The sequence below is a fragment of the Amphibalanus amphitrite genome, unplaced genomic scaffold (genome assembly GCF_019059575.1).
Source record: "Amphibalanus amphitrite isolate SeventyFive unplaced genomic scaffold, NRLGWU_Aamphi_draft 000336F_arrow, whole genome shotgun sequence".
In the NCBI taxonomy this organism is placed as follows: Eukaryota; Metazoa; Arthropoda; class Thecostraca; order Balanomorpha; family Balanidae; genus Amphibalanus; species Amphibalanus amphitrite.
In genome coordinates, this window is record NW_024881831.1 from 440,359 (window position 1) to 463,473 (window position 23,115).

A 23,115-nucleotide genomic window follows, 5' to 3' on the forward strand; every position below is an offset into this window, starting at 1 on the left:
CATGTGCATGTATTCCAACTGTCGTCAGGACTTAGCACCTTTCAGAGGCTCTTACTGTCAGCAGTCCGGCGAATTTTATGTCGTACTTAAGACCCAGTCACTTAGCGAAACTCCCGCTAACCCCGGTGCCACAAGTCATGTCGTTTCGTGTCCGTGTTTCATTGTCGTGTCGTGGGCAGTTTTCAGCCTTGCGCCTCGCACAGTGCCGTCTAATGCGCCCGTGGCTATTTTGGACGCTAAGCTTGGCTGATGAGGCGGCTCGTCCGTGTCATTTCGCCATTCGTCACACCTCTGCTCGTGCCACTCTGCCCCCTTCCACCCCCAAACCCGCTCATTATTTGCCATCCACTGTGTTTCACCGTACCATGTCCCGCCCCAGGCCTGCGTGGCCCTACCGCGGTTTTCATTCACGCACTTAACACGCGACCAGCCACCTTGTGTCACTGACCTTTGCTTAAAGCGGCGCGTGCTGGAAAAAGGCATCCTTCAACGCCTCGGGATCCTGCTCTGAATAATGGATTACACACAAAGTCTTGGTGCGTGTGAAATGAGTGATGTTGTTCCGTGGGGGTGATCCATCAGTTCTGCGCAGGAGGCTTACTGAGACGCTGTGATGTATGCTGCGTGCTGTCGGCAGGTGAATAGTGATTGAGATTTAGCTGTCTTTTGTCTGAGTTAGCTCTGTTGTTGACCGCTCTTGTGGGGCCTTTGGCATGTCCGCGTCCACCCAGCCGTCAAATTGCCAGCTGTGGTCCCGGATGATGTATCGTATGTGCTCACATGCTCCTGTCAACGTCTCGTCACACGTGCAATGGAGTTTCTTCAATGTCTCCCGTAAAAGCTTAATTTCAGACGTGAGACGCACTTCTACTTTCTGATTTTTTTACACTGAAGTTTCACGCTAGAGTCGTCTCGTTCACTATGGCAAAGCTATGGACTCCAATATTCTGTGTCCTGTGGATTCATCATCGTGGTCTCTCCTTCGTGTCTCAGGATACTCTGTACGCCACGCAATGCTCGTCTCATCCCAATTTTTGCTATTTCCAGCGCATCTGCTTATCTCTCTGACCTGCCGTTGTTCTTCCGTTCGCAGAAGCCGGTACCATCCATTAAGGTTATTCCCTTCTCCACTTGGACAGCCTTCTGCCTGTCATTTCCCGCCCGCCCACACACAGAGACCGGCATCGTTCACAAATATACCCCCTGTATACCCCTCTGACTTACCGTGTGCCTCCGTTCCGCAGAGGCCGATACCGTGCCGTCAGGCGGCTGCCCGCACCTTACTGGTGTTCCTCCAGAACGTGCGGCACATCGAGCACCGGCACATGATCTGCGGCAGACTCGTGGAAGGTGGGTGGGAAGTGGAGAGACACGGCACAATTTGCTTGATTGCTGGATATTGATTGTCCAAAGAAGTCGTGGGAGAAACTAGCGCCTGTGGTTTCTGTAGAAGTAGGTGAATTTGAAGTTTGAGTGCAATGGTTAAACTGGGAGTATTTACGTGCCTGTGCGTAGGCCGACCGACTGAGTCTGCTTTTATTCCGAGCTAAGCCAGTGACAATGACAAACTCCAACAGACGGCTTCTAGCTCACCCCCGCCCCCACCCCGCCCCCACCTCCGCCGGCTCGGTCTAATGCCTCATCACAATGCACGGGCACCTGGCGCGGCCGCTGTGGTGGCTTTTACCGGCTTAGGCGGCCCGTGGGCGGTCCGATACCGTCCGGCGGCCTGCTGGCCGGCCGGCCGCGCCGCCTGCTTCTTTGGCTTAGCCGTTGCTCGGGCTGACGGCTGGCGCGCCGCCCTGCATTCATGACTGATGGGCCGGGTGGCGGGAGGTGGGGGGCAGGGAGGTGGAGATGGTTAGGACTGCGCTGCTGTGCGTCACTGAGGGCTGGCGACGGTTTTGATGTATTTATAGCGTGCGTCGTGAAAATGATCCAACTCCAAGCAATAGTGATCATCAAAGCATTGACGCAATGCAGTCTCTAAGATATGTATAAAAAGATATGTATAGAAGATAAGATATGTATAGAAAAACTCGTATTACAATTATTTCGATGTAAAAATGAGTAATGAACGCAAATTAGCCAAAACCGCTTGTTTTGAAAGCCCAACAACGGCCCGAGATAACATTTGTCTGTTTTTGAGCTACTTCAGTGTGGGTGAATTACGACTTGTTTTTCGACGGCATGGTATTTTGTATTCTCAAAGGCGAGTGAATCAGACTTAACGCATTTATCACGTATATTTGATATTTTATTTTATCCTTGGCTTTGGCAACACCCTAATTACAATTATATTTTAGTACAGTTAAGTAGCAACTTGTTAAGAGTTATAAACTGCCTTAGAACCGGAGGTACGAGTAAAGTCAACTAAAGTTGGATCCTGTTTGATCAAAACTATGTTACACATTAGCGACTTCCACGTGTGGTCGGCAAAGCACTCAGACCCGCGGGCCTGAACGTTTCTGATGGCTAATTTCCATAGCCAGCCTGCAATAGCTGGTTGCTATGGTTCTGATTGCATGGTTACAGACGTTATAATCGTAAGACCATAACGGATTCAGCATTGATTATGTAAAATGTGCGATCAGTTCAGTGCGAAACTTGCGACGCAACCGTTTCATGGCTTTTCAAACCTGCCCTTAACATGTTCTGGTTTAATGACGTCCACGGAAATTAATTCAGTTACAGGCATATGCCAGCCGAATCATCAGATCATAATGGTAACACTGTTCTTTCATAGTTCGTCACTCTAGCTACTCTACTCGTCGACTGATTGAGTTGTGAGTTCCAAGACTCATCGCACGTCGATAACCGCATCACTTTGATGGGGCAGGCATCAGCGATCATTACACCCTCCAAAGCTAATCAGTGTCATCCACGTGGGGTGCGTTACGTGTAGTGCGCTGACCCGTAAACCATTACCCGCCGGGGCTGTGACCTATGGGTTCGACCCGTTGACCTCTCTGGCCCTGTCTGTGACCTCAGGGGCGTTCCACGACAAATCGACAAGTGCCCTGCACCCTCATATTTTATTTTTTGCTTAAAATTGGTCTAATGGGTTGTGATGGGCGGGAAAGCCAGCTGTGACAAGGATTTTTTTCTTCGAACAACGGTTTCCGAGATATAGCCTCGGGCAATTCCTGGAGTTCGCGCTGCAGCCCTATGTTTGGCGGCCTATAACTCAAAAACTATTGGTTTTCTGCGATAAAAACTTTATATGGTTCAACTCACAATCAGCCAACAAACATTTTGGCTATCTCGGATTTTCAATTTTTGAAAATTTTGATCACATGACCTTTTGACCTATTTTTCGAAGAGTGACCTTGATATTTTCCCCACTGAAAGTTGCAATTTTGTCTGATGACGATTAAAGCCTTATCAATTGTCATTCATATGCGAAAATAAAAAAAGTGGATATCGCCCTGCGTTGACCTCAGGTCAGGTCATTTTTATGACCTGTCCATTATGACGAGCGGGAGCGACAGCGAGATCTCGAGAATAAAGCAAGATAGCGACAAGCGGTAAACCGTGCAGGGTACACACGGATAAGGTCTATAATTTTTACTGAGGTCATTTTCAGGTCAGGTCAAAGATGACGTCACAGGAGCAAAAAGGAAATCAAAATTGCGGCACTACATATATATGAAGTTTTTCTCGAATAACTTTCAAGGTATCCCAGCTAGGAACAAACTAATATCACCATCGTGATCCTCTCGTCGATCCGCATCGAAACATATGTATTTTGACCTCGAAAGGTCGAAAGGTCAAAAGTTGACCTTAGGTCACGTGACCTAAGGTCAACTTTTGACCTTTCGACCTTTCGAGGTCAACATACATATCTTTCGATGCGGATCGACGAGAGGATCACGATGGTGCTATTAGTTTGTTCCTAGCTGGGATACCTTGAAAGTTATTCGAGAAAAACTTCATATATATGTAGTGCCGCAATTTCGACTTCCTTTTTGCTCCTGTGACGTCATCTTTGACCTGACCTGAAAATGACCTCAGTAAAAATTATAGACATTATCCGTGTGTACCCTGCACCGTTTACTGCTTGTCGCTATCTTGCTTTATTCTCGAGATCTCGCTGTCGCTCCCGCTCGTCACGTGACCTAAGGTCAACTTTTGACCTTTCGACCTTTCGAGGTCAACATACATATGTTTCGATGCGGATCGACGAGAGGATCACGATGGTGCTATTGGTTTGTTCTTAGCTGGGATACCTTGAAAGTTATTCGAGAAAAACTTCATATATATGTAGTGCCGCAATTTTGACTTCCTTTTTGCTCCTGTGACGTCATCTTTGACCTGACCTGAAAATTACCTCAGTAAAAATTATAGACCTTATCCGTTAGTACCCTGCAACGTTTACCGCTTGTCGCTATCTTGCTTTATTCTCGAGATCTCACTGTCGCTCCCGCTCGTAATAATGGACAGGTCATAAAAATGACCTGACCTGAGGTCAATGCAGGGCGATATCCACTTTTTTATTTTCGCATATGAATGACAATCGATAAGGCTTTAATCGTCATCAGACAAAATTGCAACTTTCAGTGGGGAAAATATCAAGGTCACTCTTCGAAAAATAGGTCAAAAGGTCACGTGATCAAAATTTTCAAAAAATGAAAATCCGAGATACCCAAAATGTTTTTTGTCTGATTGTGAGCTGAACCATATAAAGTTTTTATCGTAGAAACCAATAGTTTTTTAGTTATAGGCCGCCAAACATAGGGCTGCAGCGCGACCTCCAGGAATTGCCCGAGGCTATATCTCGGAAACCGTTGTTCGGAGAAAAAAATCCTTGCCACAGCTGGCTTCCCCGCCCATCACAACCCCTTACACCAGTTTTCAACGAAAAATAAAATATGAGGGTGCAAATTTAATTTTTTATTTGTCGATTTGTCGTGGAACGCCCCCTCAGTGACCCGATTGGTGACCTCTGACCCCCCCCCCCCCCTGTTTCAGAGCTGGGTCAGAGCGATAGCTGCCACATGCGGAAACTCTATCTGGACATCTGTAGCATGGTGCTGGACATGTTTTCCAAGAACTTCTTCAAGCAGTACTTCTTCATGACCACGCTGACTCTAGTCGGTGAGTAGACCCGCGGCTGCCGGTCCGTAATTCGCCGCCGCTGCCAGCCGTCCGGCTCGCATTAGGCACAATTATCGTCTGTCTCCATTAGGTGTAGCGTTTTATCGCCGGTGTCGTCGTTTCTCGCGCGGAGGCGGTCATTTACCGGGACCATTTCTGGCCGGTCCAGACGGGTCGGTTAGAGCGCGCTTCCTCGAACGCCGGCCATTGAGCAGATTAGTGCGTGATCTATACGTCAGGAGTTTCAGCCGAGTGAGTGCGTTTTGGAGTGTGAATGTGTGCGGCTGGTGTGCAGCGCGCGATGTAATGTGTGTGAGTGTGTATTTCGAGCGTTGGACGACCTTGGTTCTGGCGTGGTCCGCGAATTTATGAGTGTCCATCGGGGAATAATTGAATAGGAGCATTATGTAGCGTCACCAGTGGGACAGCCAAATGAGGATTGATGCTGCAGAAAAGTGTGTTACGGAACTCGCCTGTCTCGCGGTTATGAAATTTACGTTGCATCATACGGATGTGCAAGTAGGATGTGTAAGTAGACACTTATCTATTTCTGCATTATGTAACTAACGTCAAAGTCATGTGCCTCGCGCAAACACAGAATCAGAACCGCTGAGCCTCTTGTTATTGCGCAAAGCTAGTGTGGGTCGTAATGCATAATGGACGGAGTTTTGTTGTGGTCCATGAGTTCGCTGGTAGCTAAGCCTCCTTCCTGTTTGGATAACCCCTGCCGGGACACTATTGTCCCATGTCCAATGGGGGCCAGGTGGGTATATACCTACCTGTGGCTCCTGCCTCCCCCTCCTGGTAACTGACCCGGCCCTGCCTGGTAACTGACCTGGTGCTACCAACTGTGGATCATTCATCAACACTCGGCACACTTCCACCTGCAGGACGGTCGCCCCGTGCCCTAGCGTCAGTAATAACCGTTATTTAGCACTGCTCGGCTGCGTATTTTAACTGACCACCCCACCTGGGTGATAAACGAGCGCTGGGACCGATCAGACACATACCCGACGGAAATTTTACCTGCGGAAATACCACCGGGAAGGATCTACCCCAAACCGGCCACCGATGGTCGGGTTGTGAATTAGTTACGCCGCCAGGCGCCGTTCGCTGACCGACACGGGAGAAGCAGCGGCGACCTTTGTGGCTCGGTCAGTGACTGACGTGGCCCGTTGGGTCGTAAATCGAGCCGTCCGACTCTGGGCAGACAAAGCGCCATGTGGGGGCGTCTGTAGGTTTGTGTGTAGGTCGTGGATGTTAGAGATGACGGTACGGGGGTGGGGTGTCTTTCGGTCTTTGTGTAGATCGGTGCTGCCATAGATAACTGTATGCCGTATGGGGGAGGACGGGGTTTCTCAGATTCCGGTGTTGGCCAGCTCTGAGCTGCGCTGTGGACAAAGCTAGAGCAAGACGGGACTAACCCTCCTCAGGGTGCCCACCAGACGTCCTATAGCGGCGGCTGGTCGGTCTAATAGACCGTTCTAATGTATCCAGGCGCCGGCCGAGCCTGTGTCCAGACGCCCGAGCCCGTGTCATTGCAGTCTGAGGGCCAAAGTTTCGCTCTGTCGCCGGTGTATGGACGTTGCCACGAGCGTCGTGACCACAAACAAACATCGATGTTAGCAGGGTGATCTATGCCGGGTTACCCGACCGCAGCGTTACGGGTGATCAACAATGTTAGGCAGTCGCTATTGAGCTTCCAGTCCGCTCCTCGGCCCACTGTGGTACAGTATGTCTAAAAAGAATGTACCGTCGCCACTACGTGGCGCTGGTGTCGCGAGCCGGTAGTTGGCTGAATCCGCACCAGACCACACATTCCCAAGCGCCAGGTGACAGCTGCGCAGCGGCCGGTAGTAGCGTAAGCCCGAACCTTCGTGACATGACCCCGGGGGGGGGGGAGGGAGAGAGGGAGGGCAGCGGTGTAGGGAGGGGTGCTCCGGCAAGCTGGCAGTTGTCGCGGACAAAGGTCAAGGGTAACACACCAAGCGAACGGACGCTGATGTGGGTTCGTGGGGATCGTGAACTTGTGTGTGGTAGGTGCGTATTGCGATGCACGGGTGATACGCCATGGGTCTAAGCCAAATGATTCATGGGAGAGCTGAAGAAAATACCTGGTCAACTACGGCGAATAATGGTGCTGAAAAATGGAAAGTATGGGTCAATGCAAGCCTTCATGACTATAAACATTTCTGAGGGCGCAAAGGCCAGCATTGAATAACGATATCCGGATAGGAATTAGCAATGATTTATAATTACATGCCGAAGTAATAGCGCTGCAAAACCCACCTAGTAAATTGTCAAGTCGGATTCATACCGACTTGAATTAAACTATCCTAAATTAAATTGTATATAAGATCTATATGCTTTGACCAGCTTCATGACCTGACGGGCTGTGACCTGACCTTGCCCCGAGGTTAACACCTTAACTTGATCTCACCCGAAGAAAATGTATACCATTCGACACGCCTGAGCTAGACAAACACGATGCTGCTAAAATCGCGGATCTGCGATCATTTTTAGCGAAGCTATTTACCAAAAACCGAACATGTGCCTTGGGCCACTTGACCTAACCTCAGAAGTCATCGGCTGATCCTAGTCCTTAAAATCGGAGACCAATCGCTGCATTTCGTAACGACGCACACGATCGTGTCTTTCGTGAGGCTCTAGTCTAGCTCAATAAGGGGCGAATCGGCGAAGGGGGTTGTTCCCTATCTTCCAACCCCCCAACGCCCCCTCGGTATTCAGAAAACCTGAAGGTCCGGTGAGGGTTAAAACGTTGCTCCTGAACGAGGAAGAAATGTCAAAGCTCTATAGACGTCCTGTAAAAGTGGCCATAATAAATAAATTGGTTAGAGATAAGATGCTTTTTAAACGACTTCCTCATACAAAATCGGGTGCTGGGACCAATCTTATAAACGCTTTAGAATGGACAGGGCGTCACTGACCAAAGTTTGGGTGCAGAAAACGGCTATTAAATGCAAAATGGTTTTCATGCATTTCAGTCAATTGTATATTGACGGTCCCAGTGGCCGAACTAAAAAAGTTTGGTAGTGTTTTGCATCTTTTACGCCCTAAGGAACTACACCATCTATTGAAGTGGGCGGGCTTATTTGAATAGGAGGGCGCATTATCCGTCAATCGTGTGCTTTCGTTTGTTTTGGACTATTTTACCACATCCACTGCTGCTATCACTATTAATATTATCTAATGCCGTGAATACGACAGCATTCCATTTATAAGATTGGGCCAATGGAGTCGCGCCCTGCGAGCTCGGTTTTCCGCTCGGCCGCTACGGGCCGAGGAAGTCGGTCTTCGCCTGAGGGCAGGACGGAGGTCAGCGAGGGAGCGCGGGGTCAGTCAGGTATCGCCCAGTGCCGAGCGGATGCCGCTCCCTCCCCTCTCTTCCCCTCTTCTCCCCTCCCCACCTCGGTATAGATGGGGAGGGACCGAACTGCCAATGACATGCGAGCGGTCAAGGCCGCTCGCGCGGCAGCGACCCTGGCGGCCGGGTGCCGCAACTGGGATTCAGCCAAGTTACCGATTCGCCTCCTGTGGGAGAGCCAAACCAGGGGACATACTTTTTAGACATACTGTACATTGTTTGTAATGATGCCTCTGAGTATGTGTAGCTTGAGGTTGAAGTGGAGCATTATTTGGATTGGGTGTAAGGGAAACACCACAGCGACCCGAATTACAGGTTGTGGTAAAGGTGGTGTCTATAACCTTTGCATACGTTGGCAAATTACAAATGCATATGCTTGTCTGGTCAAGGGAGGTGATACGTTAGTGCACCCACACACAAACTGACATCGTTTCTTCTGGATATAGGTAATGCGTATGTAATGTAGGTACAGCAGGCATCACATGCCATAAAGCTTCATAAAGCTTGTTTGTCGCTGCTTTTTACCGGCGCCCAACTCGTCGCATTCTTCTTCAGCCAGCTCTCGGTGGCAGCAGAGATTCCACCCCATCACACCCCCTCCAATCCATCCTCTATGGTCCCTCCCACCTGTGTCCAGTCGGCACGTAGTGGCCGGCGGCAGCGCCCTCCGTCTTCCCGGACGGGCAGCTCGTCAGGACGCGGTCAGCTCATGGGTTATCCAGCCGCGACTGACAGGTGACTGCGGTCAGCCCGCCCCACCCCGACATCACTGACCGCTGTGGGCCCGCTGGACGTCCGGCCTTGTCCGACACGCGTCACTCGGCTAAGTTGTGGTGCGGCTAAAATTGTCCGCTTGTCGGGGACAAAGACATGACCAGCAAGGTAACTGTGATGTCCTCGGTGACCTTGTGGCTACTCGGTGACGTCAATCGTGCCTTCAGTAATCCGTCCTCTCAACTAAGCTCGTGGATGACCCTTAACTCGTCTCATCCTTGATCTCTATCTCACCTTCAGCCTCTACTCCCAGTGACCTCTTCTGACCTCTGACCACGACTGGTCAGTGGTCATTGATCCTGACTGACCCCATGAACCGTACTTACCTCATGAACCCTACTGACCTCTGACCCCTTACTGACCTCTGACCCCGACTGACCTCTGACCCCGACTGACCCCTGAGCTGGACTGACCTTTGCTGACCTCTAACCTCTGTTGACCTTTGACCCCGGTTGCCCCCAGACGACCCGGTGCCGAACATCCGGCGCGGCCTGTGCCTGCTGCTGGCGCGGATGAAGGCCACGCTGCGCCTGCCGTCGGACAAGCGGCGCCTGCAGCAGCTGGAGGCCGTGGTGCGCCAGCTGCTGGTCACGGAACAGGACCGGGATGCGGCCGCCGCCGTCCGACACGCCATCATACAGCTCGACAAAATCGAGGTGAGAGACTCAGCGTGAGAACGTCGCTCCTGTAGAAAATTGTGAAGGCTTGAGGATGTTTCTGAGAAAGAAGGCGCGACCAAGCAAGCAACCGGATGTTGTTACACTTATTAGTAAAGTAATCTTGACCACACTTTTGTATATTCTATTCACGTGTATTCTTACCTTGGGTCGTGAACAATCATTTGCGGTCTGGGGAGCTTTCAAACAATTTCAAAATGTGTTGAACTTCTGAACACCTAAAAGCTAATATTACATGGCATATTTATGATGTTGAATATATACTGCTTAGAAACGCTGAGAATCTCAACTTGAAATTATTCATCGATGTAGGCGCAGAAAGAGCGCCTCGGTGAGAAAACCAAATGTGCGCTCCTGCCGACAGCTAACAATAGCTCGCTCCACCGACCGGATCCGACAACTTTTTGTTTTTGTGCGCAGCCCGCTGCGGCGAACTAAGACTGTGCAATCCCGACCCAGGCCGCAGTCGATAACTGGCAGTGAGGCCACTTGTCGAACTGTCGGAAACTATTGCGGCCGGCCTCAGAACTCTGTCCTCAGGCGGCTGGCGAATTTCAGAATTTATATCGTCTGATCAAAGTGACACTGGCGCCGGCCGGGCATACATTTCTGACAGCTTCTGGGAGCGGTTGCCGGCGGCGGGGCGGCGCTGGAGCTGTCTCGGAATGTTGGCCGCTCGTCCTCGCTGGCTGTCGAGGAGCGGTGACGTTGTCGCCCGTTTGATCGTGGGTTTTACAGTGCCGCCGGCCGGCCCTGTTGCCTCTGTCATGAGGTCATGTTGAATCATGTTATCAACAGCGCCGCGCCAGTACATCAGCGGATTTGTGTCCGAACTCAAACACGGCCCGAGTGTATTTAGCAGGAACTCGTTGCATAGCGTGCACGACTGCAGTGTTTGAACAGACGTAAAGCTGAAAGGTTCCGCCGGTATCGCTACACGTTAGCATTGAGTTCGGCATTCGTGGATGGCAGCACCCGAGTACTCCGGCCTTTGGAGCAGACTTGAGTAATAGTGTCAACTAGTGACTGAATAGTGACTGAATGAAAACGTATTTAATTTATAGTTATTTCGAAAATTTAGCGAATGCATTTAACCGGCAACTTGCTGCTTCGCAGTAGTCCGGAAAACGTAGGTATTGTCAATTTGGCTATGTCGTAGGCATCGGGTGAAATCCGGCATTTCATGAAATGCCTAGGCATTACATGGAATGCCGGCAAAAACTGAAATCTTCGTAGAAATAGGCGCGTTACAGCGAATGCCTGAAAATTTTAGGCATTTCATGAAATGCCAGGCGGAGGCCAGGCACTCCCTGAAATATGGTCAAAATTAACTGAGTACACTCGTTGCCTAGGCATTACATGGATTGCCCAAAAGACGACCGGCACTCTCTGTAACAAAACTTTTCGTACGCGGACGGTTGTGTGCATATACACGCCGGCGGGCGGGAGGGGGAAGGACGTTATCGTATTGGTGTAAAATGGGCTAACACTTCGAGATATTTCACGGATCGTCTCGTCTGCAGCGTACCAAATATTACACTGTGCAGTTATCGGGTTTCTCTGAAGTGTGGGGTCTGCTGTGTTGGTCCATAGGCAGTAAAAAACAAAATATCGTCTGGAAACTGTCCTATAGAGACCGCATTTTCAAACAAAAGGTTCCAGAACTGTTTTATTATTTGTTGACACATGGGAGCGCCGCGTGGCACCGACTCGTACACATCATTCCAGCCTTACGGCACTTGCACCTCTTGGTGTTGCACTGTTTGGCGCTGGCCCGGCATGCACACTGCTTCATCCCTTGCCCTCCAAAAAGTGACTGCTCTCGGAACGCCTCTCTCAGGCCAAGAGTGCGATCTGTTCCCACCACCCCAACCTCGTTTGCATTGGTTTCCCGCAAAGCTGAGCGCGGAAACCAGCCCTTTATGACCCCGGCGCGCGTACTCAGCTGATACACATCATTCCTTGCATCAGTGATCACTGCATGGATGTTAGCGGGATCGAGCGGCCCACGGTCCACTTTAGGCATGGCCATTACTACGGGGGTCCCGACCGCTAGGGCTGGGAGTTCAGTGATCACATCCACGCAGTGATCACTGATGCAAGGAATGATGTGTATCAGCTGAGTACGCGCGCCGGGGTCATAAATGGCTGGTTTCCGCGCTCAGCTTTGCGGGAAACCAATGCAAACGAGGTTGGGGTGGTCGAAACAGATCGCACTCTTGGCCTGAGAGAGGCGTTCCGAGAGCAGTCACTTTTTGGAGGGCAAGGGATGAAGCAGTGTGCATGCCGGGCCAGCGCCAAACAGTGCAACACCAAGAGGTGCGAGTGCCGTAAGGCTGGAATGATGTGTACGAGTCGGTGCCACGCGGCGCTCCCATGTGTTAACAAATAATAAAACAGTTCTGGAACCTTTTGTTTGAAAATGCGGTCTCTATAAGAGAGTTTCCAGACGATATTTTGTTTTTTACTGCCTATGGACCAACACAGCAGACCCCACACTTCAGAGAAACCCGATAACTGCACAGTGTAATATTTGTGTACTAGCTAACAATAAAGTAGATACGCTGCAGACGAGACGATCCGTGAAATATCTCGAAGTGTTAGCCCATTTTACACCAATACGATAACGTCCTTCCCCCTCCCGCCCGCCGGCGTGTATATGCACACAATCGTCCGCGTACGAAAAGTTTTGTTACAGAGAGTGCCGGTCGTCTTTTGGGCAATCCATGTAATGCCTAGGCAACGAGTGTACTCAGTTAATTTTGACCATATTTCAGGGAGTGCCTGGCCTCCGCCTGGCATTTCATGAAATGCCTAAAATTTTCAGGCATTCGATGTAACGCGCCTATTTCTACGAAGATTTCAGATTTTGCCGGCATTCCATGTAATGCCTAGGCATTTCATGAAATGCCGGATTTCACCCGATGCCTACGACAGCTACATCACTTGTTACAGTAAATTATTGAACGCTTTAGCTCAGCGTTATTACCGGAGGTTTTAGTGAAGACAACTAGTTTTAGAGTCTACTTAAATATGCAGTGCATGATTGCGGTAACACTAGGCGATATCTATGCAGTAATCAATGGTGTCGGTGTAAAAATAGGCTTACCTACAATTCATCTGAATGTTATAACGAAACGAGAAACAATCCCTTTCCGCTTGAGGTATTTGTATAGGATCGTATATGACTTGCTGTGGGTATCTTGCATTTCATTTAGCTATGATACCAATGTTGTGATGTAATTTTTACGTAGGCATCGGAGCATGGCTTTCGACCACTGGGTCAGCTCGATGTGCGGAATCAGATCCAGCTCAGTGGACAGGGGATGGGCGCAAAATGACCTCGCAGTCGGCGCGACCCTAACCTCCAACAAACAAACATCAGTGGACAGGGCACCTGGCCCGGCCTTCTGAGCTACTGGTGGACTCGGCACAGACGAAATCGATTTATTGGCGAACTTTGCTGCCCGACACTGTTTATTGTCCCAGCTGCAATGATTAGGGAAACTTTTGAAGGAATTGTTGTTGCTGTGCTCTAAGCTGCTGGTCAAGTTGCATTGATTCGGTTCAGAAGTCTGGCGTGGCTGTGAAGTCTCAAGTGCATCGAAAAAGTTTTTTTTCTAAGAAAATAATTTACAAATGCACGAATATTGTTTGCAACAGAATAGATGATCCGATGATGCTGCATCGGACTATTGACACGATTCTAATGAACTTGGCTCATGGTTTAACTTTTGGGTCCAATCAGCAAGTTTTTAGTTATTTCTTAGCGCTCACGGCCCTGTCAAATGAGCTCATGGAAGCAACTTGGTTGGTTGGTTAGTTATTTGCGGAGTATGATGATTACCCTGTTGCTAATTAGCAATGGACTTTCGCTTGATATAGTAGATGTTATAGTAGACGTAGATTTTGACCTGGCCGGAAGTTGGATAAGGCACCCAACTGTATCGATGCTATTTCCGGAGCGTCGTCAATCCTGAGGCAGATGAGCAACGCAATGATTCGCCACTTGAAAGCTGCTGCCAGCGAATGGTTCTGACATATATGAACGATATGCCCTTTTTGTCGATAACGCCGTTTCCGCCGTTTTTGTTACAAAGGAAGCGACAGTGCTGGGTACAGAGATGTGCTGGTATCCAAGTGCTGGGCTATATGTGATCTCAATGTATCTAACAACAAAAATCAAAGTTTCAGCCCCTGAGTCCATTGAATACTACAGGAAAGTGTTTATAGGATCCGGGCATGAACTCATCTGGCGAGGAACGAGATGCAAATGTGTTTAAGAGACCGTAATTGGAACCTTCAGACAGAAGAAAATGAGAGGTACTATTCGTTTTCCCTCAAGAGAACGTTTGGATTTTCCACAAAAATCGTGCTGCGATTCGCAATTTCACAGGATTGATCGACGAGGATCATGCTCAAAGCTATTATCTCAGAGGATCGCAAAACAATTTTCAGATGTCCCCATATCCTTTTTCTCAGCTGAATTTATATCTCTTCTGTGTAATCAACTTTGATGTTGGATTGACAGTTTGTTTCTTTGTCAATCCAAAAACTGCTTATTTTATCGTATAATGCTCTCAATGCATGTTTCATTTGATAACATCAGATGATTGTTTGAGTTTATTATCAGAAAGATGAGCGTGTTTGGAGGCATGCATCTCCTTGCTCTTAACGGCACATCTCGATGAAGCACCACCAGTGTTGGGTGCGTATGACAGATTGCGTCGTATTTCCATGTCGGTGGTCTTTGGCCTCGTCTTTTGAGTCGCTTTAAATAGAATATCTATTTAAAGCTGATGGATTGAAGTGATACGTCATGTATCTGCGATGGCCGAACCTTTTACGGGCCTTTCGCTGCTTTTGGTCCCTTATATAGCTAAATGGCTGCTTCGCCGTTCTTGGCTTCGATTCGCTATAGATGCGTCAGTTTGGTATTATATTTGGATCACATTTATAGTAAGAGATGGACGACGTCCACCCGGTTACTGAGAGCTAACGTCCATTGGACGTTAACTCTATATGGTCTTTCAGGGGCCCTGGCACCTGGAAAGCATTTATCGGTCAGCCGTGCGGCAACGTAGTACAGTGCGATATATATTAACCGTACCGTAAAGTGAAATCTACCGTACCGGAGACAGGCGTAGTTGGCGCATGCGCCGTACGAGCGCATCGCCTAGCCGCCATTGTCGCTTCAGAGCTCAACCGCAGCGGACACGAGTGGTTTCTGCGAGTGATTTCTTCTGTCGTGAGTACACATTACGGGCGTTATGAGCCACGCTTGAGAGCACAAGCAGCTATAGCCCGGTGAATTCCCTGTGTTGGGTGCGTGTCCAGGCTGCGGCAGTAAATCACAGTATCAGTTACGCCTCGCCTGCCGTATTTTTCCGGATCGTGTCCGTCAATCGGCGGTTGCCGTTGCTTACAAGCGCTATGCTAGATGCTCTGCCCCTGCTCTATGTATGGTATATATTTTTGCCGGCACCGTTCCGGCCCCGTGTCTGTTCCGTGTGGCGTCCGGCCCCAACGTGCTCTATGGTGCTTGTTCTGGGCCGACCCCCATTTCCTGGCCAGATGGTTCCAACATGGCGCATCTTCCCTTCCCTTCCACGGCGGCGGGTATCATCGGTGGGACAGCCGCGGGGCGGCGTGGTTCCACGGGACGGGATTGGTCGGCTCGGGGGCTACGTCATCGCACTTCCCGCGCCGCTCGCGCCACCTATGATCCGGCCGCTTTCCATTGTCTTTCATAGGGTCGGGTAGCTTTCGTTCGCGCAGCGGAAAGGTCCCGCGCGCCGGCATATTAGTCTACGGTCCGGTGGTGTAGTGGTTAGCGTCGTCGCGTTCAGCGCGGGGATTTCGGGTTCGATTCCCGGTTGGACCTAAACTTTTATAGGGCTTGGTTTGAGCCTCGTTAATGGCAAAGTTTTTTCACAGATTCTCTATTGCCGCTTTGGCGCGTGTGGGCGGTTTTCGTCGTACTTTCAGCCTCCAATTCCCGTTATGTTCTCGGCGTGTATCATTGCCTGTTGGCCCGTTCTATGTTGTGGTCGAACCCCTGCAGTTTGCAGCCGTCTGTGATGACGCTGTTGCGCCGGTGCGCGGTCTGCCGGTGGGCTGCACTGGCAGCCGGGGTGTCCAGCCCGCAGGTTGGGATGCGCTGTCTGTCCTGGCTCCGGTCCACCGTCCGGCGCGGTGTTCGGAGTCCCTGCCAGGGGCACGTGCTGGCCTGTTGCCAGCTATGTTTCCATCGCCAGGTGGAACCCGTCGGGGTGTTGCATGAGACCCTACAGCGGAACACATGACCGCCGCTCCCGCCGGTGTGACCTGTGGGTCACTTTCATTGGGATGATCCGTGAGCTTGACCCGGCTATTCGCCGTGTCGCTCCCCTGGTCCTGCTCGGTAGGCCCCGTGCACTACCAATGGGCCAGCGTTTGTTCCGTGATTTCCTGGCCCATACAAACGGGGTTAGCGCTATCCGTCCCGGCTCTGTTACTTCGTCTGGCGAGGTGTTCGGAGTCTCTGCCTGGGGCACGTCACGGCAGGTTCTGCTCCACGGGATTCGTTGCATGCATCGCCCTTAGCGCTCCCGGATTTCGCTCCCTTGACCCGGCTCGGCGCACCGACGGGCTCAGTTATTCCATTATGTCCCGGAAAGTAACGGGGATCGGCATATGTATGTTTTCGAATATATTTGTACTGGCCATGCTTCGCATGTCGCAACATTACGTGTTAACTACCCGAGCCGTGACAACGCTATGACTTGGCTGTCCTCGCCCTGTTGTTCCAGGTCATGCTAATAGTAGTCGGCGTCAGTTTCGCGTATTGGGCGGGCCGCCGAAGAGGGCTGCACGGGCGGGTCCGCACGGCGGGCTGGCGCGGGGCCCGTATTGCCGACGACGGGTTTCGGCGGTGGGCAATTGCGACCGTCCGGCAGCTCCGTCCCACGCAGGTCCTGCTGGTTGCTGGCGGCAACGACGTCGCCTCCAATCCGTTTAGCCCTCGCGTGCTCGTGCAGCTCTTTCGGGAGCTGGCGCTCGGGATCTTTGCCGCTGGCGCCCGTCAGTTACACCTGCTGCCGATTCCGCCGCGAGCAGTCTGCCGGCGTGGGCCGGTCTCGGTGGCGGCGTTTCGTCGTCGGCGGCGGCTGATGAACCTCCTCCTCCGGCGGCTATGCGGGAAACACCGCGAGGACTTCCCAGTGACCCTCTGCCCTTCCAACCAGCGATGGGCTTTGTGGGCGCCGATGGGGTCCACCCTTCCGGGGAGGGCTGGGCATGCCTCATCGATCTGATAAATGCGACCGCCGCCTCTACCCTCCTCATCTGAGGGCGCCCCACTGACTGGTGTGTTCGGCATAACACGTGTGCACTGTGATGTCAATACAGGACCGTCTAACCGTCGTGTGTTTCTCGTTTCATGACTACCGAGCCATGCCGAAGGCGCGCGCGCCGGTGCGCGGCCGCGCAGTGAGCCAGCCGGACGGCGCTGCGCGCGCCCGCCGCCAATCCACGCGGCGCCAGTCCGGCGCGTCAGTCCCCGCCGGGCCCCGGCGGCGAGCAGCCGCGCCGCCCCGCGGCAGACAGCCGTCGGAGCCAGCCGCTACGCAGCGGCCCGCTGTCGCCGGGCAGGCGGTCGTGCTCGACGCCGCTCAGTTGCGGGCCGTCGTCGCAGACGTCGTGCGGGACGCGCTGCTGACCGTCGGCCCGACCGCTGCCTGTGGCTCTACCGGGCTCGCGGGCTGCCGCGACGCCGCCGGACCCTCAGCACAGCAGGATACGCCGCCGACCACTACACGTTCGCCATCGCCGCCGCCGGCGCTGCCGCCGCCAATGGCACCGCCGCCGCCGCCTCTACCACCACCATCGGCGACACCTCCGACCGGCTCTCCGCCACATCTGCCAGGTACAAGCGCCGGGCTGGGGCTAGAGCTGTGTGAAGATACCTCGGCGGTGGCGCCGGCATTGCGGAGCAGGATCCAGGCGGACAAATTCGTCGATCTAGCTCTACTACTCGATTCCTATGACCGGTCCGCTACCGAGCGTCCACCCTCCTTCCAGCTGGTCGACGGCACCTTGCGCGCCGCTCCTCGCGTGACACGCCCAATTACCTCGTTCGGTGCGTGGAGCATCGCATTTACGCGGTTTGCCGGCATCTACGCCGAGGCGCACCCAGACGCGGCGGTGGGCCTTCTCGCTTACATGCGGCAGGTTGGCTCCCTGTCCGTGAGCGGTCTGGGCGTCGCATGGCGCGACTTTGATGAGACCTTTCGGCGGGCACGCGAATCAGACCCCGCTCGTCACCCTTGGGGTGCCACCGCCGCTACGTCCCCCTTATGGCTCATGGCCATAGCCAGGGGTGTTGGCGGCGTGGCCAGAGCCGCTCCGGTTCCGCAGCGACAAGCGGCCGCTGGATCTCGATTTCGGCCATGCTTCGCATACAATGGCCAACAGGGCTGCTCGGCCCGCGTCTGTCGGTTCACTCATGCCTGCCGTACATGCCGCGGCAGTCACCCGGCACATCAGTGTGCCACTCGACCTGCCCGGCCGGTGCACAGACGCGCCGGCCCCGGCAGCGCCGCCGCCGGTGCAGCCGGCTCCCGCTAAACCATCTTGTACATCTGCCGTCGCCTTTTCGCCGATGGTGCCGGCCGACACGCTCCACCAGCTTCTGTCCGGCTACAATGAAGAGTTGCGCCACTATCTAGTGTCGGGGTTTCGCTCTGGATTTTCCACTGGCTCTGCCATAACCGGGACAGGGGGGTCAACACACAACCTTCCTTCCTGTGATCTCGCACCTCAAATTATTGACGATTACGTATCTTCGGAGCTGAAGGCCGGCCGCCTCGCCGGTCCGTTTGCCGCTGACGGGCCCTCCCCGGTTAAGCGTATCTCACCCATCGGTCTGGTGCCAAAAAAGTCGCCGGGCTCCTTCCGCGTGATCCATCACCTATCTTTCCCGGCCGGTGAGTCTATCAATGACTACATACCACGCGAGTTCACGGCCGTGCAATACGGTTCCTTGGACGAGGCGGTGGAGTACATCTCCCATTTTGACCACGCATTTTTGGCTAAATCTGACATCGTGCAAGCCTTCCGCCTACTGCCCACGACCGAACGTGATTCTGCGCTACTCGGCTTCCGCTGGCGCGGGCTGATCTACGCCGACCGTGCGCTGCCCATGGGGTGTGCAAGCAGTGCTCAGATTTTTCAGACTTTCAGCGACGCGCTGGTATGGATAGCGCAGCGCCACTTCGGCGCCGGCCACATCGTCGCCGTGCTGGACGATTTTCTTTTTATCGGCGCGTCGAAGTCGGCATGTGCGTCGTCCCTGCGGGGCTTCACGGCCATGTGCCACCTCCTCAACGTCCCCCTCCATCCCGACAAGACGGTGCTGCCCTGCCAGCGGCTCACATTTTTAGGGGTGGAGCTGGACGTCGCAGAACGGGTTTTGCGCCTGCCCACCGATAAAGTGGAGCGAGCAAGGGATGCCGTGGCCGACCTCAGCCGGCGGCGGAAAGCACCCCTACGGCAAGTTCAGACCTGCATTGGGCTGTTGAACTTTGCGTGCCTCGCAGTGCCGCTCGGCCGGCCGTTCCTTCGTCGTCTCTCCGATCTCTGCGCCGGTGTCCGTCGGCCGCACCACCGCGTCTCCCTCACCAGGGCGTCGCGCCTCGACATGTCAGCCTGGCTTCTATTCCTGCAGCACTTCAACGGGCGTTCGCTGCTCGATGAGCGGCGCTGGACGCAGGCGGCCGCGGTGTGTCTGGAGACCGACGCCTCTGCCGGGGTGGGTCTCGGGGCCATCTGCGGCTCACGCTGGCTGCTCGGGACGTGGCCCGAATGGCTTCAAGGCGCCGATATCGGAGTGCTAGAGCTCGTCGCCGTCGTCGTTGCTATGCACGTGTGGGCATCAGACTTGACCCGCCGCTGCGTCATAGTCCGATCGGACAACAGCGGCGTCGTCGCGGCCATTAACTCGCAGTCATCGCGGTCCCCTGCCGCAATGCGCTGGCTCCGCCACCTCTTTCTCATCACCATGCGGTACAATATTCTAGTGCGTGCTAACCATGTCCCCGGTATTCGGAACGTCGCTCCTGACGCTCTCTCCCGGGGTCTCACGCAGGTGTTCCGGGAAGTGCGGCCGTCGGCCGACGCGGAGCCGACATCATGGGACTGGGCCGACTTCGCTATGCTGCAGACGTGACTGCACTGGAGGCAGCGGCCTTGGCACCGGCAACAGCGCGTGCTTACCGCGGGACGTGGGACCGCGTCCGCCATTTTATCGGCATCGGCCCGGCCATTCCCCTCTTCCCAATCGCCACTGCGACGGTGGTCGACTTCATCGGGGCCTGTTTCCGGGCTGGCAGTGGGGCCTCAGCATTAGCCAGCCATTGTTCGGCGATCGCTTACGGCCACCGCATCCGTGGCTTGGCTGATCCCACCGCCGATTTTCGGGTGCGCAAATTGCTCGCCGGGGCTCGGCGGTTGCGTCCATCACGAGACACGCGTACTGCCGTCACCCTCGACGAGCTCGGCCGCCTGTGCGCGGCGGTGAGCCGACTGCCGCTGCCCGCTGTCGACAGGGCCGCCTTTCGTGCCATATGCTCCCTGGCTTTTTTCGGCATGCTGCGGCCCGGAGAAGTCGTGTTGGGTGCCAACCCCGCCCACACCGTCCGTGTGCACCACGTAAGTGTGCACCGGGACGGCTTGTCGCTCACCATTCCCTCATCCAAAACGTCGCCGGTGCCGTTCACTACCGAGCTTGTGGCTCGCCCTGATCTGGCCTGTTGCCCTGTGCGTGCGGTGCAGGAATTTCTGAGCGTGCGCCCGGTCGGCCGCCACAGCGATTTCCTGTTCCTCTCGGGCAGCGGCCGTCCCATTACTACCCGACAGCTCACCCAAGTCGTGAGACAGGCGGGGCGCCTGGCGGGGCTAGATGTTCGGCGACTTGCCGGGCATTGCTTCCGCATAGGCGGCGCTTCATACGGCGCTCAGCTCGGCATGACCGAGTTGCAGCTCAAGGAGGCCGGCCGATGGGCGTCATCGGCCGTTCGGCGGTATCTGCGGCTCCCCGTCTCACTATCGCAGCTGGCCGCTCCCCCCGCTCGTCAGCATCCCCACTGAGGTCGTGCCAGTTCCGCTTCGCACAGACATTTCCGTCCTTCCGACACGGCGGCGTCCGGGACGGGCCCGGCCGCGGAGACGGGTATGTCAGCCGCACAAGCTCAGCCGCGCACAGCGTATCGCGCGAGCTGGCGTCACCCATCCAGTGCTCACCGCCGGGTCCCAGGGTTTTCGTGTGGCGGTTTATGGTTAGCCAAGCGCCGCGTTCCGTTTTTTGTTTTGTGTTTCGTTGTTGGCCTCGTCCCCCGACACGGCGGGTGGCTTGCGTCCCCCGGCCGCGGGTGGCGTAGTCGCCACATTTGCGTGCTTATGTTCTACTGCCGCTGGTTCCTGTGTTATGTTTATTCACATCGACCTGTTTCCTTGAGCGTCCTCCGACACGGCGGGTGGCCTCAGTCATCCGGCCGCGGAGGAACGACAAGGGGCGTGGTCGCGCAATAGTTGCGCGGTCGTCACTGTGTTCATATGTTATCCAAGAGTCGCGCGTTTGCCCGCGCTTCCCCGACACAGCGGGTGCGCTGAGTTCGCCACCCGGCTGCGGGGGGCGTGGTCGCGCCACATGCGTGATGTAAACCGCGTTCCCGACACGGCGGATAGTTCTTGTTCTCCGGCCGCGGGAGCGTGGTCGCACCGTATTCCGTGCCATTGTATCTCAGCATTTTCCTGCGTTGTCAATGTGTGTGGCGCCTTTTAATACACATCACATCACACAATTCGCGCAGCATCATCAACATAAATAACGTCAAGTCTCCCGTACGTCTTCTCGCGGTTCGGTGGGGGTATGGGCGTGGTCACCTCACCAAAAAACCAGATGGACGTGAATACAGTCCCATTGTCACACTGCATCTGGTTTTGTTGCAAGCGCGAGCTCGACGGATAAATGGTCTTTCAGGGGCCCTGGCACCTGGAAAGCATTTATCGGTCAGCCGTGCGGCAACGTAGTACAGTGCGATATATATTAACCGTACCGTAAAGTGAAATCTACCGTACCGGAGACAGGCGTAGTTGGCGCATGCGCCGTACGAGCGCATCGCCTAGCCGCCATTGTCGCTTCAGAGCTCAACCGCAGCGGACACGAGTGGTTTCTCCCACCACCGGCCCCATGCGCCCTGCCGTTAATTAACCCGGCGGCCGCTGGGCCTCCGCGCCACCCGCCGGCCGCTGGGGGGGGGGCATATAGTTGCCCCCCCCTTTACTTCCGCGGCGATATCGTCGCAACGCGAAGAGATAGAGAAGCGAAACTTTGCACACATCTTCCTGAATACCTAGCCAAGATTGTGTCCAAATTTGGTGTCGATCCCATTTGAAATGACGTCACAGTGACGTCATAAGTCAAATTGTAGATTTGGGACTCTCAGTTTCCTCACGATACATCAGGTATATGGGACCGAATATAAAGGGCCGATTATTGGTTAGGAACTAGATGGAAGTGTACTTAGATGTTTTAGGATGACAGCAGGTGCTGTCTAGTTCATTTACAGTTGAGTTTCATGCTCAGCGTCATCAGAAACGGTCCATATCGGAAAACGACAAAACTTTATGACGTCACTGTGACGTCATCTTAGATGCTATAACCACCAAACTTTCTTCAAATATTGCCTAGGTATTCATTTGAAGCTATGCCAAGTTTCACGTTCGTAGCTCATCAGGTTTCGGAGATATTTCACAAAACGTAAAGGGGGGGCAACTTTATGCCCCCCCCCAGCGGCTCGTGGGTTAAGGTGTTAGGTATTGAGTGTTTATTATGCGTCGCCTACCGGATTGTATTCCTGTGTGCCATGTGGTCACCTCACCAAAAAACCAGATGGACGTGAATACAGTCCCATTGTCACACTGCATCTGGTTTTGTTGCAAGCGCGAGCTCGACGGATAAATACTATCAACGTTAGTGTGTAACAGAGCTACAAGCTTCTCACGTGACCTCCTAACTCACACTCATTAATTGTGAGTGGTATTTCCGTGGCGACTTATTGTGATTGCAGGTTTGTATTTAAATATTGTATAGTTTTAGTATATATTTATATTGATATTATGTATTTCTGTTTGCATTTGTAC

The 23,115-nt window shown here is 53.4% G+C and overlaps 2 protein-coding genes across 16 annotated transcripts in view; both read left to right on the plus strand.

Moving 5' to 3' along the window:
* Positions 1–23,115, plus strand: part of LOC122388830 (serine/threonine-protein phosphatase 4 regulatory subunit 4-like) — a 98,291-nt gene that overhangs the window by 21,118 nt on the left and 54,058 nt on the right. For all 9 annotated transcript variants that reach the window (XM_043380264.1, XM_043380272.1, XM_043380265.1 and 6 more), the window contains 3 exons: positions 1,245–1,350; positions 4,972–5,097; positions 9,719–9,912. In XM_043380264.1, coding sequence (XP_043236199.1) covers positions 1,245–1,350; positions 4,972–5,097; positions 9,719–9,912 — 426 coding nt within the window. The remainder of the gene's footprint in view (positions 1–1,244; positions 1,351–4,971; positions 5,098–9,718; positions 9,913–23,115) is intronic.
* On the plus strand, positions 14,962–21,902 carry LOC122388832. 7 transcript variants are annotated; one of them, XR_006257876.1, is made up of 3 exons: positions 14,964–15,181; positions 17,366–19,920; positions 21,203–21,902. XR_006257876.1 is itself a non-coding variant. In XM_043380276.1 (3 exons), the coding sequence occupies exons 2-3, from the start codon at positions 18,377–18,379 to the stop codon at positions 21,348–21,350; spliced, it is 1,692 nt and encodes a 563-aa protein (XP_043236211.1). In that variant the 5' UTR covers positions 14,964–15,181; positions 16,725–18,376; the 3' UTR covers positions 21,351–21,902. The 7 variants fall into 7 exon arrangements, 6 of the variants coding, with proteins under 6 accessions (XP_043236212.1, XP_043236211.1, XP_043236213.1 ...); XM_043380276.1 differs by having other exon boundaries at positions 16,725–19,920; XM_043380278.1 differs by having other exon boundaries at positions 17,356–17,839; positions 20,060–21,902.